The sequence below is a fragment of the Palaemon carinicauda genome, chromosome 15, assembly GCF_036898095.1.
Source record: "Palaemon carinicauda isolate YSFRI2023 chromosome 15, ASM3689809v2, whole genome shotgun sequence".
NCBI lineage: Eukaryota > Metazoa > Arthropoda > Malacostraca > Decapoda > Palaemonidae > Palaemon > Palaemon carinicauda.
Genome location: NC_090739.1, coordinates 135,425,778 through 135,442,211, shown reverse-complemented (window position 1 = coordinate 135,442,211; position 16,434 = coordinate 135,425,778). Strand labels below are relative to the sequence as shown.

The window sequence follows — 16,434 nt, the reverse complement described above, 5'->3', positions numbered from 1 at the left end:
TCTGCCATCTTAAAACTTTAATAAAAAAAACTGCTGGTGGCTACCTTCACGCCAAAGTGATCTCCTGTATGAAAAAGGGATTTACATAAGTAGGAAAAAGGCAAACTGTTATTAAGATTTGTAAATATTTATGCTGTACTAGTTTGCATGAACATAAAAATTTGTTTGATTATTTTTTTTTTATAAAAATAGACTATTGTTTCACCAGTAGTATTATCTTTCCCATTTTTTACCTCCGCCTACGAAGTTGGGAGGAGGTTATGTTTTTGGCCCTGATTGTCCGTTTGTTAGTTGGTGAACAAATTCGTGGCCAATTTTACTCATACAGTAGCGAAACTTTAAGAGATTATTTGTTGAGATGTAGAAGTGATTCAATTTTGAAAGTCCTAAGTCAAAGGTCAAGGTCGAGAAAAAGGTTGACCGAATTTCAACCTCAATTTCGCACAAGGTTATCAAAGACTTGAAATATGCCTACGGTCTAAATTGATTCTGGGAAAGGCAAGCTGGTTTTGAGAAATAAGATGCCGAGGTAGGGTCTACACTCACATTTTGGAGGCAGTCAGACTTGATAGTTTCAAGTTGAGAAAGTGTCAATTTATGTGATTTAAGAATGGTGCCAAAAACACTGACAAATGATCTCTTTAGCGAATTGCTCATCTTTTATTTTTCTATTTTTAATATGATGAGGGTTTTTAAGAACTACATAGCTTATATGTTGTGTAAACTTTTTCAGCATTCAAAAAATCCCCCTGATTTTTTTCTTTTGTTTTCCTATTCACAGGTTGTTTGCCAATTCAGGCACCATAACAGATGGAAGTGGGAACTACTCTACAGATAGTCATTGTGGCTGGTTAATAGATGCTGGGAAAGCTAACACATCTATTCATCTTCACTTGGATCATTTCGCCACGGAGTGCTCGTGGGACCATTTATATGTTTACGATGGCGACAGTATTTATGATCCGCTTATCGCTGTTTACAGGTAAAATTTTTGCAATTTCTCAGTTTAACAGAGTAAAATACAACCTGAAAATCATTTGTTTATCATAAATTGATTTTGATATTGTATTGTATTCAACTTTGACCTTTCAACTGATCTCCACACAGCACTAGAAGAGTTGCAAGACCCAGGCGAACGTGACCGAGGGCTATAAAGCGTGAAGTAGGAGATGATGAATGAAGAAGTATCGATTTAAAAACTCAATATAGAGACGACTGGCAAAATCTAATCAAGCCCCTTTGCATTGATAGGCGTAGGAAATGATGACGATGATGAATGCTGAAATACATTATATAACTGCACATGTTTCAAACTGTTGAACACTAATTGAAATGGTTTATGTTAGGGGTATGTCTAAACTAAAGGATAATTTTACCTTATATGTATGGCTTTTTCAGATTTGCAGGTTTTCTTACTCATCATTCAATTATATTTAAGAGGCAATTTAAACTTACAATATGTCCAAAATTTGGGTTCAAATTGCTGAGAGACATGATAGATTGTAAACAAGAGACATACAGCCACACCTCGCTTTACATCAGTTTCAACTTCATATTGCTAGATTTAAGTCTCCTTCTTCCCAACCGTTACTGCTTCATGCGCCCCCTCCCATGGCTTCTATTAAAGGCATCCTCTTTCATCAAACCTCTAGTCATCAAATTCTCTACCTCCCTCACAATTTAATCCCCCACAGGTCCTCCCAAGACCTCCTAACCCCTTCCTCTTCATCTATCCTCTGCATGTGCCCACACTATCTAAACGTGACATCTGATCATAATTTTCAAATCTTTGAAGCATCGATATTCCCATAACCCACCTCAGCATCCTCATCTCTGTTCTCTCAAGCTCATCTTTTAAGTATTAGGTACACAAATGAAATCAACGTTACTTCAAATTTCCAGACCTAGCTTCAGTTTCTATGTCATAAAATAAAAAGTGCTGAACAGTAAAGTACTCTAAATTATACCTGGAAGCTTGAGTTTTGAGTGTTGGAGCTTTTCTAAAATGATAGCAGGGTATTGAATACTTTTTTGTGTACAGTATGTGTCTAGGAAATAAGTATGTGTCTAGGAAATAAGTATGTGTCTAGGAAATATAAGTTGGGTTACTGTATGAGGATAAAATCTTCCCAAGATTGAATATGGCCTTATGTTGGGTCTTTGGAATCCAATTAAGAACGAAGGGTAGAGTATTACTGTGCTGTAATATTCTGGCCTCCCAAAAAAGATGCAAAGCCGTCGTGAGAGAATACAGTACAAGTAATTTTGTTTCTTTTCAAATTTCTAATGTTGTACTATAGTTGCAAAGTTCGGGCGAAATAAGGCCCGCCCTCTGATGACGCCATAACCAATCCCATTGTCTCCCACATTAGCAGCGGTCATAATACATCCTCTTACAAATTTCAATCAATACTAACTTATACTGTGACCGCTGTTAACTCAGGAGATAGCACGAGTGCTAAGACATCACAAGGGGGCATATTTTGCTCGCGATCTCTTCTACAACCATAGTGTATACTATAGTCTAAGGTAGAATGAAGGAGCTTGAAAGTTTTATCTATCTTTAAAGATTATATTTGTTTTGTTTCTTGTTTCCTACCAGTGGGATGGTGGCTCAAGATGATTACCGTGTCACCCACATACCAGAGGTGGTAACGTCTTCGGGCTTCGCGCTACTGTATTTTTATTCCGATGCTACAAATAACCTCTCGGGATTCTCAATTTCTTATAGGTAAGACTAGAAACAGTTTATGCATGGGAATTACCTACATATTACAGTAATCCTTTGACATATTGAGGTTCACATTTAGCTCCTTAAGTACATTGTGAATTTATAGATATGTGAATCTATATTACGGACTCCTCTTTACATTGCGTGTTTCTGAGGGGCAGGTAAGTTTCTATTTTTAATAATCTTTTTTTAAATAATTTTTTTGGAAATCTAAAAAATAAGATTTATACAGATGATATGAAAAATTATAAAAATGATGATAAAATATACCATAGACTTTGGAAACTACTTCATGATATTTTAGCTATTGTGGGGTATTTGAAATGTAACACTCACGATAGCTGGGGGATTACTGTATTCAATATGTAGTCTCTAAGACAGCATTGATTTGAAACCACCCTAAATAGTTACTATGGATTTGTAAAATAAGCTCCCACAGAATAGATTGTCCATATTTTAAACCAATAAAAAATTCTGATAGTTTCATATTAATGTAGTATGGTATTTGCCTAAAAAGTTAATGTCATTTCGTATGTAATTTCTTTCATTGGATTATATATGTACCGAGTGCAACAGCTGTAGGGCATTAAGTGAAAATAAAAAGGAAAAAATGTAAAAGTAAAAAAAAAGCTGTAAATTACATATTTTAACAAAAAACGAAAAAAAATATTCAAAGAGATCAATTGATTGATTGATTGATTTGAGGTTTTCTGGCATCCTGACATCCAAGGTCATTGACGCCGAGAGATCAACTGAAAATGAAGAAGAATCTGCCAACATTTTTTTATATTTACCTTCTAATTTTTGTCCCCAAAAATTTACCTTAGAATATTTATGAAATACTGGATATTGAGGATAATATTACTGTTAAAATATGTTTTTGCTGATGCAGAGGAGACTAACTACGAGAATGTTTTAGTCTTTTTGGGCACGGGTCCTGTAGGTGCCTTTTGGACAGCTCTATAAGATTTCAGCTTAAATTGGCCAGGTAAAATCTTTTCCTCTTAAATAGTAATAACCTAGAGGTGCCATAGGAATTTCATTATTGGTTGTACATCTCTCTAAAGATGGCCAAATAGGGTTTCATATAGTTGGACTTAATATCAGGCATAATATATACATAATTTGGAACACTTTTAATCTTAATTTTTCAGATGCACAAAATGCTGTAATGCTAGTCTTTATTTTTATGATCTCCTCTTCAAATTGGAGATATAATTTTTCCAAATTTGGGTACACATAACTCGACTGAACAATGGCATGTAGACAGTTAATTTTGCCCCGCAATTCAATTTTTTCAGAAATTATATAAACTTACGGAAGATAAGGATTTCGACATCACTAATGGTTTAAAGGCCGTTCATGAATGGCAGAGTTAAGGGACACTGACATTGCCCTATCAAGCAAGATAATGCCCTAGAGACTAAACATATATACATATGATCAGTGCCCAAGACCCCTCTCCACCCCAGCTAGGATCAGGGAGGGCCCAGGCATGGCTGCTAATGACTCAGCAGGTAGACCTATAGGCTACCCCAAACTATCCTTAGCTCACAAGAATGGTGAGGTTGCAGCAACCAAAGGAACTAAAGAGTTTGAGCGAGACTCAAACCCCAGTCTGGCGATCACCAAGCAGAGACGTTACCAACAGGCCAACACAACCCTAGTGTTTTTCTTTTTTTGCGACAGGATTGACGGTTGTCCTAGTACTGTAGCAGAAGAGGTATGCTCCAGTAAAGGAGTATGCACTGACGGTGTTTGTACCTGCGATGCTGGCTGGGGAGGTCCGGCATGCTCAGTTCCTCGGTGCCCCGGAGAATGTTCGGGACACGGCCACTGCGATATAGAACAACACAGTTGTCAGTGTTATGAAGGATATAAAGGTGAGTTTCAATGGTAGTTTTTCAAATGTAACTATGCAATTATTTTATTCTAGGATTTAAAACATTTTTCTCACGGGGATCAATTTTTTTTTTTTGGGGGGGGGAAATATATTTACACAATTGTATTTATGCCTAAATGTATTTACAATAATGTTGTTAAAAATTTTATTTTCATTAGTAAAATAAATTTTTGAATATACTTACCCGATAATCATGTAGCAGTCAACTCCGTTGCCCGACAGAATTCTACGGGAGGGATACGCCAGCTATCACTATACTAGAAGGGGGTGTACTCACAAGCGCCACCCGTGGCCAGGTACTACAGTACTTGTTGTTGACGCCACCTCACTTTTTCCTCGGTCCACTGGTTCTCTATGGGGAGGAAGGGTGGGTCAATTAAATCATGATTATCGGGTAAGTATATTCAAAAATTTATTTTACTAATGAAAATAACATTTTTCAATATTAAACTTACCCGATAATCATGTAGCTGATTCACACCCAGGGGGGTGGGTGAAAAACCAGTGTACAAGACTAAAGGATAGCTAAGTATCCCGTATTTCATATAATCAGTTATCCACAATAACAATGAAATAATAAGTACCTGGTAAGGAAGTCGACTTGAACCGTTACTCTGCCTTTAATAAGATCGTCTTCCTTACTGAGCGCAGCGTTCCTCTTGGAAGGCTGAATCAACTCAAAGGTGCTAAAGTATACAGGGCTGCAACCCATACTAAAGGACCTCATCACAACCTTTAACCTCGGCGCTTCTCAAGAAAGAATTGACCACCCGCCAAATCAACAAGGATGTGGAAGGCTTCTTAGCCGACCGTACAACCCATAAAAAGTATTCAAGAGAAAGGTTAAAAGGTTATGGGATTATGGGAATGTAGTGGCTGAGCCCTCGCCTACTACTGCATTCGTTGCTACGAATGGTCCCAGGGTGTAGCAGTACTCGTAAAGAGACTGGACATCTTTGAGATAGAATGATGCGAACACTGACTTGCTTCTCCAATAGGTTGCATCCATAACACTCTGCAGAGAATGGCTCTGTTTGAAGGCCACTGAAGTAGCCACAGCTCCCACTTCATGTGTCCTTACCTTCAGCAAAGCAAGGTCTTCTTCCTTCAGATGAGAATGTGTTTCTCTAATCAGAAGCCTGAATAGTAAGAAACTGAGTTCTTAGAACTTGGAAAAGAAGGTTTCTTGATAGCACACTATAAGGCTTCTGATTGTCCTTGTAAAGGTTAAGACCTTTTTAGATAGTACCTAAGAGCTCTAACTGGGCAAAGTACTCTCTCCAGTTCATTCCCCACCAAGTTGGACAGGCTTGGGATCTCGAACGACTTAGGCCAAGGACGTGAAGGAAGCTCGTTTAGCAAAAACCGAGCTGCAAGGAACATGTAGCCGTTTCAGATGTGAAAACAATGATCCTGCTGAAGGCGTGGATCTCACTTACTCTTTTAGCTGTTGTCAAGCACACGAGGAAAAGAGTTTTTAATGTGAGGTCCTAAAAAGAGGCTGATTGGAGAGGTTCAAATCTTGATGACACAAGGAACCTTAGGACCACGTCTAGATTCCAGCCTGGAGTGGACAACCGACGTTCCTTTGAGGTCTCAAAAGACCTAGGGAGGTCCTGTAGATCTTTGTTGGTGGAAAGATCCAAGCCTCTGTGGCGGAAAACCGCTGCCAACATACTTCTGTAACCCTTGATCGTAGGAGCTGAAAGGGATCTTACTTTCCTTAGATATAACAGGAAGTCAGCAATCTGGGTTACAGTGGTACTGGTTGAGGAAACTGCATTGGTCTTGTACCAGCTACGGAAGACTTCCCTTTGAGACTGATAGATTCTGAGAGTGGATGTTCTCCTTGCTTTGGCAATCGCTCTGGCTGCCTCCTTCGAAAAGCCCCTAGCTCTTGAGAGTCTTTCGAAAGTATGAAGGCAGTCAGACGAAGAGCGTGGAGGTTCGGGTGTACCTTCTTTACGTGAGGTAGACGTAGAAGGTTCACTCCTAGAGGAAGAGTCCTGGGAATGTCGACCAGCCATTGCAGTACCTCTAAGAACCATTCTCTCGCGGGCCAGAACGGAGCCAACCAACGTCAGCCGTGTCCCTTTGCGAGAGGAGAACTTCTGAAGTACCCTGTTGACAATCTTGAACGGCGGGAATGCATACAGGTCGAGATGGAACCAATCCAGCAGAAAAGCATCCACGTGAACTGCTGCTGGGTCTGGAATCGGAGAACAATACAATAGGAGTCTCTAGGTTATCGAGGTAGCGAACAGATCTATGGTTGGCTGACCCCACAGGGCCCAAAGTCTGCTGCAAACATTCTTGTGAAGGGTCCACTCTGTGGAGATGACCTGACCCTTCCGGCTGAGGTGATCTGCCATGACATTCATACCGCCCTGAATGAACCTCGTTACCAGCGTGAGCTTTCGATCTTTAGACCAGATGAGGAGGTCCCTTGCGATCTAGAACAACTTCACGAAAGAGTCCCTCCCTGCTTGAAGGTGTAAGCCAGGGCTGTGGTGTTGTCAGAGTCCACCTCCACCACTTTGTTAAGCTGGAGGGACTTGAAGTTTATCAAGGCCAGAAGAACCGCCAACAACTCCTGCAATTGATGTGAAGTGTCCTTTGCTCCTGATTCCATGTTCTCGATCATTCCTGTCCGTCCAAAGTCGCACCCCAGCCCGTGTCTGATGTGTCCGAGAGGAGACGGCGGTCGGGTTTCTGAACAGCCAAAGGTAGACTTCCTTGAGAAGAAAGCTGTTCTTACAACACGCGAGAGAAGACCTCCTCTCTTCGGAAACAGGAACTGAGACCGTCTCTAGCGTCATGTCCTTTATCCAGTGAGCAGCTAGATGATACTGAAGGGGGGGAGGTGGATTCTCCCTAACACGATGAACAGGGCCAGCGATGAAAGTGTCCCTGTTAGACTCATCCACTACCTGACTGAGCATCGGTTCCTTCTCAGCATGCTCTGGATGCATTCTAGGGCTTGGAAGATCCTTGGGGCCGACGGAAAAGCCCGAAAAGCTCGACTCTGAAGATCCATACCCAGGGAGACAATGGTCTGGGATGGGATGAGCTGAGACTCCTCAAAATTGACCAGGAGGCCCAGTTCCTTGGTCAGATCCATAGTCCATCTGAGAATCTCCAGACAGCGACGACTTGTGGGGGCTCTTAAAAGCCAGTCGTCTGACGGAGCCGGACACAAGATCATGGTACTGCTGCACAGTCTGTGAACTGTCAACCATGGGGAAGCGAGGAAGTACAGTGACAACCCGAAGCTGTCTAGACTGTCTGGGTCGTACAGACAACTCCTTATCGGGTTGCTGAGGTTGCCGCACTGCGTCACAACAAGTCACTTCTGCTGGTTGTTGAACGTCTTCCCAGTGACACACTGACTCCGTAAACAAAAAATCCTTTAACAAGGACTAAGCTTGGACTGTATGTCTTGCAACACAGCTCAAGGTCTATGGGAGCAGGTGTGGTAACAGACGGGGTTAGTGACTGAAGTGGAACCATTACCTTCCCTGGAAGCATGTTATGCTTAAATAAAAGTCCATAGGAGGCTACGCAGCTAAAGGCTCCTCTCCAAATGACAGAGTCCTCAAGGGAATATCAGAAGGAGGGAGAAAAGCACTTTCTCATCTACAGGGACCATATCCGAGAAAAGTTAAGTTCTCTCAGTGAGGGTTTCAATGGTGCAAAAGCAGCAGACTAGAAGGCAACATTATGAAACTGCTTGACAGTCTAGTGAGTTGGCAACAACCAAAGATGTATGACTGAGAAGCATGCGGTAAGGTATGCAGAGCATGTTGTATGCAGAGCATGCTGTATGCAGAGCATGCTGTATGTAGAGCATGTTGTATGCAGAGCATGCTGTATGCAGAGCATGTTGTATGCAGAGCATGCTGTATGCAGAGAATGTTGTATGCAGAGCATGCTGTATGTAGAGCATGTTGTATGCAGAGCATGCTGAATGCAGAGCATGCTGTATGCAGAGCATGTTGTATGCAGAGCATGCTGTATGCAGAGCATGCTGTATGCAGAGCATGCTGTATGTAGAGCATGCTGTAAGGTAAGCAGAGCGTGTTGCATGGCATTTAACATTTCTCAGAAATTCCATGACCAGTGCTAGAGTGCTTCATGCATGCTTGCATGGGGTTTTAATATCAACATAATATTTACCTTACATTCATAACTCATAATTCATTTTTGTTTTGAAGATATTTTGCCATATTTTGCGATATTGTTAAAAATATATTGCAAGGAATACATATATATTTTTATATAAGTAAGACAAATAACCTCCATTATCATAATGTTTGTGTAGGCATACATGTATATGATTACAAATGCAAGTTATGAAAGTAATGAGGTGTTATTATTGTCATTTGTTATTTCTCAAGTTGAGGAGAAAGTGGCAGATGCATGCGTTGAGGTGGCTGACTCATAGCATGAGGTTGCTGCCTCAAGGGTTGCGCTTGCTGAGTGGTTGGCGGATGCGCAGTAGCAAGTTCCTGAGGAACGAGTTGAGGTTCCTGAGGTGTGAGCTGTGAGCGATGAGGTAGTGGCTGCGCAGAACACAGTAATTGTCTCGCGAGTTGAGGTTCCTGAGGCGCAAGGCTAAGGTGTTGTGCTTGCCTTGAGGAGGGTTGAGCTCGCTGCAGCGAGAGCTGAGGAGACTGACTCATGGATGGGAGAGGTTGTTGTACCTCAAGAGAGTGTTGCCTCACTGGTGGAACTGCAAGTGGAAGCGGAGGAAGTAAGGTATAAGCTTCCTGTTCCCATTGCTGAGGTTGCCTTAAGGAAGGCGGAGGGAGCTGCACACCACTGGAAACAGTAAACTCAGAACGTGGTAAGGTATCCTGAGGAGCCTCAACATCGTACGCCTGGCAGGCAGTACTGCGGTCAGGCGGAGCGATCGCAGGAGGAGGTGTAACCTTCTCAGCCTGACACTCACGCATCAAGACCGCAAGTTGTGACTGCATGGACTGCAGTAGAGTCAACTTGGGGTCGGCAGACACTAAGGTCTGCTGAGGTAAAGCCTTAACAGCAGAGATCTGTTGTGGCAGAACCTTACTCCTCTTAGGCGGAGTGGAGTCACCTGAGACTGAGGAGAGTCAGAGCTAACCCAATGACTGCATCCGGGTTGTTGAACTCTAACTTCGTACGTCTGGCATAGGTCTGGACTTTACGTTTAAGAGGTCTTGAGACCTGAGACCAGCGTTTTCTCCCCGAAATTTCTTCTGCAGACGAGCAAAATAAGGGCTCAATCGTCTGCGGGTGGGAGTGACGGTCTCTTAAGACACGCCCGCAACCACCGAGGATACTTCTGTGCGCCGATCAAGGCCTGCCGAACCCTTTTGCCCTTCGACATTGCTTCTCCCCTGGGCTTGGGAGCTTGCAAGAGGTCCCGGACTGGGAGGACGACTGGCACGCACAGAAGTACCCTCACGCACAACACTGACACACTTTGCGCTAATCACTTATCACTTTGATTTTCTGTTTGCACTTATTTCACTGAACTCGAAACTTTAAGTGGTTTGTACCTGAAACACGCAATTCTATCCTTTCTCAAAAGTTAGTAATTGCGAAAACAGAATTACAATGTAACAGAAAAATCTAATGAAAGATAAATAATTCAGTGGCTGGAAAGAGACTAAACACTAGATCAAATAAACTACGTTTAAAATCTCTCACCGCATAAAGCTTGAGAACAAGAAAAACTCTAGAAACGTTTACCTTCTTCCCCTAAAGAGACTAGGGAGAAGAGCAAAAACGATAACAACGTTACTCGCTTGAACGAAACGTTTATCCTCCTCTTTCTCCCTCCGTCTCTATCTCTCTCTCTCTCTCTCTCTCTCTCTTGACTTAGAACCTGAGAGAAGAGCCCAATCATATATATCGTTAAAACATATTATTGTTAAAGGAAAATATTTCCCAAAATGAAAAGTTCCTTTGTAGAATTAAAACCATTAAGTTAAGAAAGAATGAACAAAACGCTAGACACGGTTACTCTTACTGCAACGTGACACCGTGAAAATTCTCTCTCTATCGTAACGATAGAGCGCAAGTTGAACGTTCTGAAACGTCAACAACTGCAGAGACAAAACAAAACGTTAGTTCAACTTTGAAAACAGTACGAGACTATCAAAGAAATTCTTTCAAAAACATTAAAATAGCATAATATGTTAACAGGTAAAACCGAAATGACGGGCTCAATGTTAATTAACTTCGGTACAAGAAAAGACCGCCTACCATTAGGAAAGGTCGAATATATAAAAATTAATTTTAATAATTTTATAATAAAAGGAAGTTAATCGAAGAGGCCTATAAAAGGCGGAGAGATATAAAATAAATCTATAACTTTTGTTAAGCAAAATTAAGAAAGAGAGTCTATACTCTCTTAGACACCAACACTTCCGTCTAAGGGAAGGGTCGGCCATTTAAAGGTGAAAGAGAGTTCATACTCTCTTCGTCACCATAATAAAATTAATTCCAAAAGCTAACTAAGCTAATATAGAAGTTTCTAGTATAGCGAATAGCTGCAAATTTTAGAGAAATACTTCACCAAACCGTGAACAATACTCCAAAATCATAAGCGTATCCAAGAACGTCTTGCCGGAAGCACGACAGAGGAAAAAGTGAGGTGGCGTCAACAACAAGTACTGTAGTACCTGGCCACAGGTGGCGCTTGTGAGTACACCCCCTTCTAGTATAGTGATAGCTGGCGTATCCCTCCCGTAGAATTCTGTCGGGCAACGGAGTTGACAGCTACATGATTATCGGGTAAGTTTAATATTGAAAAATTGCTTTTGGTATATGTATCTTATTTTTCTTTTGCTTTGCAGGTGTTGATTGCAGCCAGGTGAGAGAAGCAGGCTGGTGGGAGGTTGTCAGCCATGATATTTCTAGTGAACTAGAACACCCTGGTCCTTCATCTTCCTTACTTGAAAGATCTTCACATGCCACTGTCCTTATCAACAACGAAATCTGGGTGATAGGTGGATATTCATTCACCGTGAAACCCTTTCTATTAAGATATAACCTAACAGGTTAGTTATTCGGCTGCTGTTTAAAATTGTTAATTAGAAATGGCATTCTACACTGTAAATTCTTTATAAAATTCAAATGATGATAATTTGTTCTTTGGATAATGCTTGATATCATCTGAAAATCTTATGGTTGAAGTTTTGTCTTTTAGAATAAGACAAAAATAAATCTATATTTGATAAAAAAAAAATCATGTTTTCTATTGTTTTATACAGAAGACAAGTGGACATCAGTGGAGACCAAAAGCATCAAAGAGCCGAGTGCGAGATATGGGCACACAGCCGTTGTATATAACGTAAGTGTAAAGTAAGGCCTATGTGCACAGTATTACATGATGAATAACATTACTAAGGAGTTCTTGTTTATATCAAATGCAATTTGGTGTGTTCATTGAAATTTTGAAATTTAAAATCTATTTGTTCCTATGAGGATACAAACTTTTGAAATACTATGCAGAAAAGAAAAAAGGTACCTAGCTGGTAACTACATAAAAGGTTACTAGGCAACTCTAGTTCTGGACAGCACCACGTGCTACTACGAGTCAGAGTCCCCCTTCTCTCTTGGTTGCTTCAAGAGATGGATCTCCTCTATCTGCTCTGCGATCACAACGATCTACTCCACGCTAGATTACCCTTTCAATGCTTTCATTTGTGTTTTGTGTTTGAGCTGTGTTGCTAGTGGTATGCAGACTGGCCCCTGCCATGAAGGTCACCCTTGTGGTGCCTTCACGAGGCTGGTCGAGGTTGATCTGCCTCCCCTTTGCCTGAACTGCCATAGTAAGCAGTGTTCCTATGAATCACCTTGTGAGTTTTGTAGTGGCCACCCTCCCAGTGGGAGAAATTTTGTGCCTGTCGTAAGAAACAAGCCAAGAGAGATTGATCCCCTTCCTCATCATCTTCCTTGGACAGCATGAGGGATTTGCTGCTTCTTATGATGCACGATATTCCCAACCCTGATCCTTCTTTTCCAGAACCCTCATTGATTCCGGTAATCGAAGATGACGGCCATGATTTTCTAACCTTACAAATTAGTGACGCTTTTTAGTTCTCGAGGAAAGCTCGTCTGTTCCAAACTCCTGATTAGAGCAGAGAATTCCCATGAGGAGGAGAGGTTGATTCCCCTCAGCCTTTTACCACTGTGATTGAGAGAAATTTTTCTTTCCATGGGAACGACAAAAAGACTTCTCTCTGGGGAATACAGTAATGGACTTGAATGGACGATATTCCCCCTATGACACCAATTGCAGAAAGTTGAACACTTGGCTTGATGGACCATTGCAAAAGACTTCTGGCGATATCCTCAAAGGGCCTAGATAACCTCCAGCCATAAAAAGACAACAGTGTACCGAGTCATGGAACTTTCTTACGTGAGGTTGATGAAGTAGGTTCTGCCAGTTTTGAAGTTCTCTCAGAACTTCCATGAGAAGTCCAAAAGGTCTGGATACCACTCCGCTTGTACCCAACTTGGGGCAACTGGCTTTACTTTGATGTCTCTGGAAAGACAGATTGTGTTCAGTACCTGATAAATCAGACAATTGCAGAAAGGCATAAAGTCCAGTCCGAGGCTGGGCTCGTGAGGTAGAGGCTATTTGGCAATCAACCGAAGTTGATGGAAGTAAATGATCAGTGGTAACATCCGCACGTCTTGGTACTTAGGGTGCTGATGGGGATGGGATAGAGTGGCGTCATAGTCAGTCAGGATGCGTAGAGGTATGCTCACGCACAGAAATGATAAAATGTTCCGTGACATCAGCACGCACAGGCATGCTGACTCATACAGGAATATCTGAGTAAGTAAGCTGAGGTACGGTAATACACATAGTCGAAACACAAGGAGTTGAGATGTCAGTAGGTACGGTGATGACTTTAGCCTTCTGAAATTTCTTTTTGGAAGGGGATGACACGATTTTACTTTAACGGATCAGGTAAACCTGTAAAGCCTCTGTCTTGAACACCCCTTTGGATGTTCGGACGACCTCTGAAAAAGATAATGGTGAATTTTGGGGCAACCTCAAAGAAATTTTGCAAGGAGAACAATGTGAAGGACCCCTACGCATTCAAGGAAAACTGGTCTCATCTTTACAAAAGGGAAAATGCTGAACCTTCCAAAAGGGCTACTTCAGTATGTGGGGAAATGGCAGTTTCAACTCGAGTACAAAGAGTTCTTAGATGAGAACAAGGTGACTCTTTCAACACTTTTAATGGAGATACTGTACCTCCAAAAGCAAGAAGCCACCTTGCTGCTGGAAATCTGACATAAAGGGATCACCTCTACGTATACCGTACTAGTATGAGGTGAGGGAGATTTATTCAGATCTGTGTAGTCAGGTACCAATGGTACGGGGGCTGAATTTCACACGGGAAGTGCAGGGGGGCATAACCAGTGGGTCAGTCTTGGGAAGCATTAGTGATTGCTGTGGAAGCATTAGTGATTGCTATGTGCTGTACTGTATATGTACTGTACTATATTGTAGCCTTCCCCTGTACAGTACGTAGTACACGTGTGCACTTGTACTGCGCACTCACTGATGTGTTAAATCATTAATACAATACTTCTACTGTGATACAAACAAAGTAAAAACAATATTAGGCACTACAGTACTTAGCAGGTCAGCCAACTGCACGTAGGCAATGGGCAGTGAGTTGTTAGGTTAGGAGTTAATCCACCATAGGGCAGTAAGTACTGTATTAGCGAATTCTCGTTTTTTGCGCCTGTCTGTTACTCAGCTCCACGAAGAGGGAAGGCTGACCACCCAAGAGACTCTACCCATAGATCCCTAGATTCTCTCTCCATCCAGTGGAACTTGGAGATCTCTCACTGATGACACCCTAATGCAGTAAGAATAAAATTATGTGCAGTACATTATACCTTATATCTTGCTTGAGGGTACACTCGGACACACTGCTCCATCTTGTTTCTTATCTTCTTGTTTTATCAAATTTTTATAGTTTATATAGGAAATATTTATTTTAATGTTGGTACTCTTCTTAAAATGTTTTATTTTTCCTTATTTCCTTCCCTCACTGGGCTATTTTTCCTGTTTGGACCCCTGGGCTTATAGCATCCTGCTTTTCCAACTAAGGATGTAGCTCGCCAAGTAGTAGTAGTAATAATAATAATAATAATGATAATAATAATAAGAGATTTGATGCCTGATCTTGCAGAGGTATTTACTTTAGTTAGGTCAATGATTTACGTGTCAACTGATGCTTGGCCATGCCTCTTCACAAGAAGGCCGGAATGTCATGTTTATATACTCATGTATTTGCATACAGTGTATACAATATGTCTCTTGGATTAATGTTGCAAAAAATTAAAGAGCATAGGTATAATCCACCTTCTTAAAATTGTTTGTTTTAAGTACTTTACTTTATAATGATATTATAATTATTACTAGCTAAGCTACGACCCTAGTTGGAAAAGCAAGGGCTCCACCAGGGAAAAAAAGCCCAGAGAGGAAATATTTAAAAAACAGTAACATCATCAAAATAGATATTTCATATACAGTACATACTATAAAAAGACTTATGTCAGCCTGCTCAACATAAAAACATTTGCTGCAAGTTTGAAATTTTGAAGTTCAATTGATTCAATTGCTTGATTAAGAAGATCATTCCACAACTTCGTAACAGCTGGAATAAAACTTCTAGAATACTGTGTAGTATTGAGCCTCATAATGGAGAGGGCCTGACTACTAGAAATAACTTCATACCTAGTATTAAGAACAGGATGGAACTGACCAGGAAGATCTGAATGTAAAGGATGATCAGAATTATGAAAAATCCTATAACAACATGTATAACAAACTAATTGAACGATGGTGCCAGAGATTAATATCTAAATCACGAATAATAAATCTAATCGACTGTAAGTTCCTGTTCCACAAATTAAGATGGGAATCAGCAGCTGAAGTAATTATAATTGATAATATCACTGTTTATTATTTGATCTTTTTTCAAGGTCGACAATATAATCTTTCCAAAAACAATTATTCTTATTATAAATAACATTACAGTATTAAGTAGTTAACCCAGATTACTGCTAATTAAGTAACTTACATATTTTTCCATAAATGTTAAATTCCTCAAGCAGATACAGTACAGTACTGTATTATTCAATGAAATGTATTAGCTTAAGGATTTAAGTTTTAATGATTTCCTTTTTTTCAGGAATCAATTTATATGTATGGGGGTGTGAAAGTTGATGGCACAATAGCAAATGAGCTATGGAGATTAGATGTGCATGCACTGGAGTGGTCAGAAATTTCTTCTAACCATGAGAACGACAATACAGAGGAAAAGGCGAGTCCCAAGAGTCGTCAGGAAACCTCAGGTTGCTCCTCTCTCAGTCCATGTGCGCCTATCCACTGTGTGGGTCACGCATCGGTGGTGGTACAAAAATCCAAAGAAGTTATGCTCGTCTTCTTTGGGCATTCAGATCGATATGGATATCTAAACACTGTTCAGGAGTATGATTTTGGTGAGTAGAATCGTGACTTAAAAGAAATACTGTTTTGTTACAAAATAAACCTCTTTTAGAGACCTTATCTGACAGAATAAAAAAAAGGACAGCTGTAAACCTTTCTTTATTCTTTAGCTGTTAGCATGAGCAAATAGTGCCCAAATATTTAGAGCTTTTACAGGGTAGCCTGTATTTGCATAAAGTTTAATTTCTTTTTACTTTTCATTTTATAAACCTTTCAGTTCATTATAATTTAATTCCCGTGTTTTAGCCGTCTTCATGGCAATTATTATCT

At 40.7% G+C, this 16,434-nt stretch overlaps 2 protein-coding genes and 1 long non-coding RNA gene across 3 annotated transcripts in view; 2 read left to right on the top strand and 1 right to left on the bottom strand.

Annotated features, from left to right (window-relative positions):
• Window positions 1-16,434, top strand: part of LOC137654776 (uncharacterized) — a 314,879-nt gene that overhangs the window by 92,358 nt on the left and 206,087 nt on the right. The gene's annotated exons all lie outside the window — the stretch shown is intronic.
• LOC137654774 (attractin-like protein 1) overlaps window positions 1-16,434 on the bottom strand; it is a 280,888-nt gene that overhangs the window by 78,578 nt on the left and 185,876 nt on the right. The gene's annotated exons all lie outside the window — the stretch shown is intronic.
• LOC137654801 (attractin-like protein 1) overlaps window positions 522-16,434 on the top strand; it is an 89,793-nt gene continuing 73,880 nt past the window's right edge. Inside the window, exons 1-7 of the mRNA XM_068388752.1 lie at window positions 522-529; window positions 734-982; window positions 2,603-2,731; window positions 4,421-4,614; window positions 11,477-11,680; window positions 11,894-11,973; window positions 15,848-16,157. Of these exons, the coding sequence (XP_068244853.1) occupies window positions 522-529; window positions 734-982; window positions 2,603-2,731; window positions 4,421-4,614; window positions 11,477-11,680; window positions 11,894-11,973; window positions 15,848-16,157 (1,174 nt within the window). The remainder of the gene's footprint in view (window positions 530-733; window positions 983-2,602; window positions 2,732-4,420; window positions 4,615-11,476; window positions 11,681-11,893; window positions 11,974-15,847; window positions 16,158-16,434) is intronic.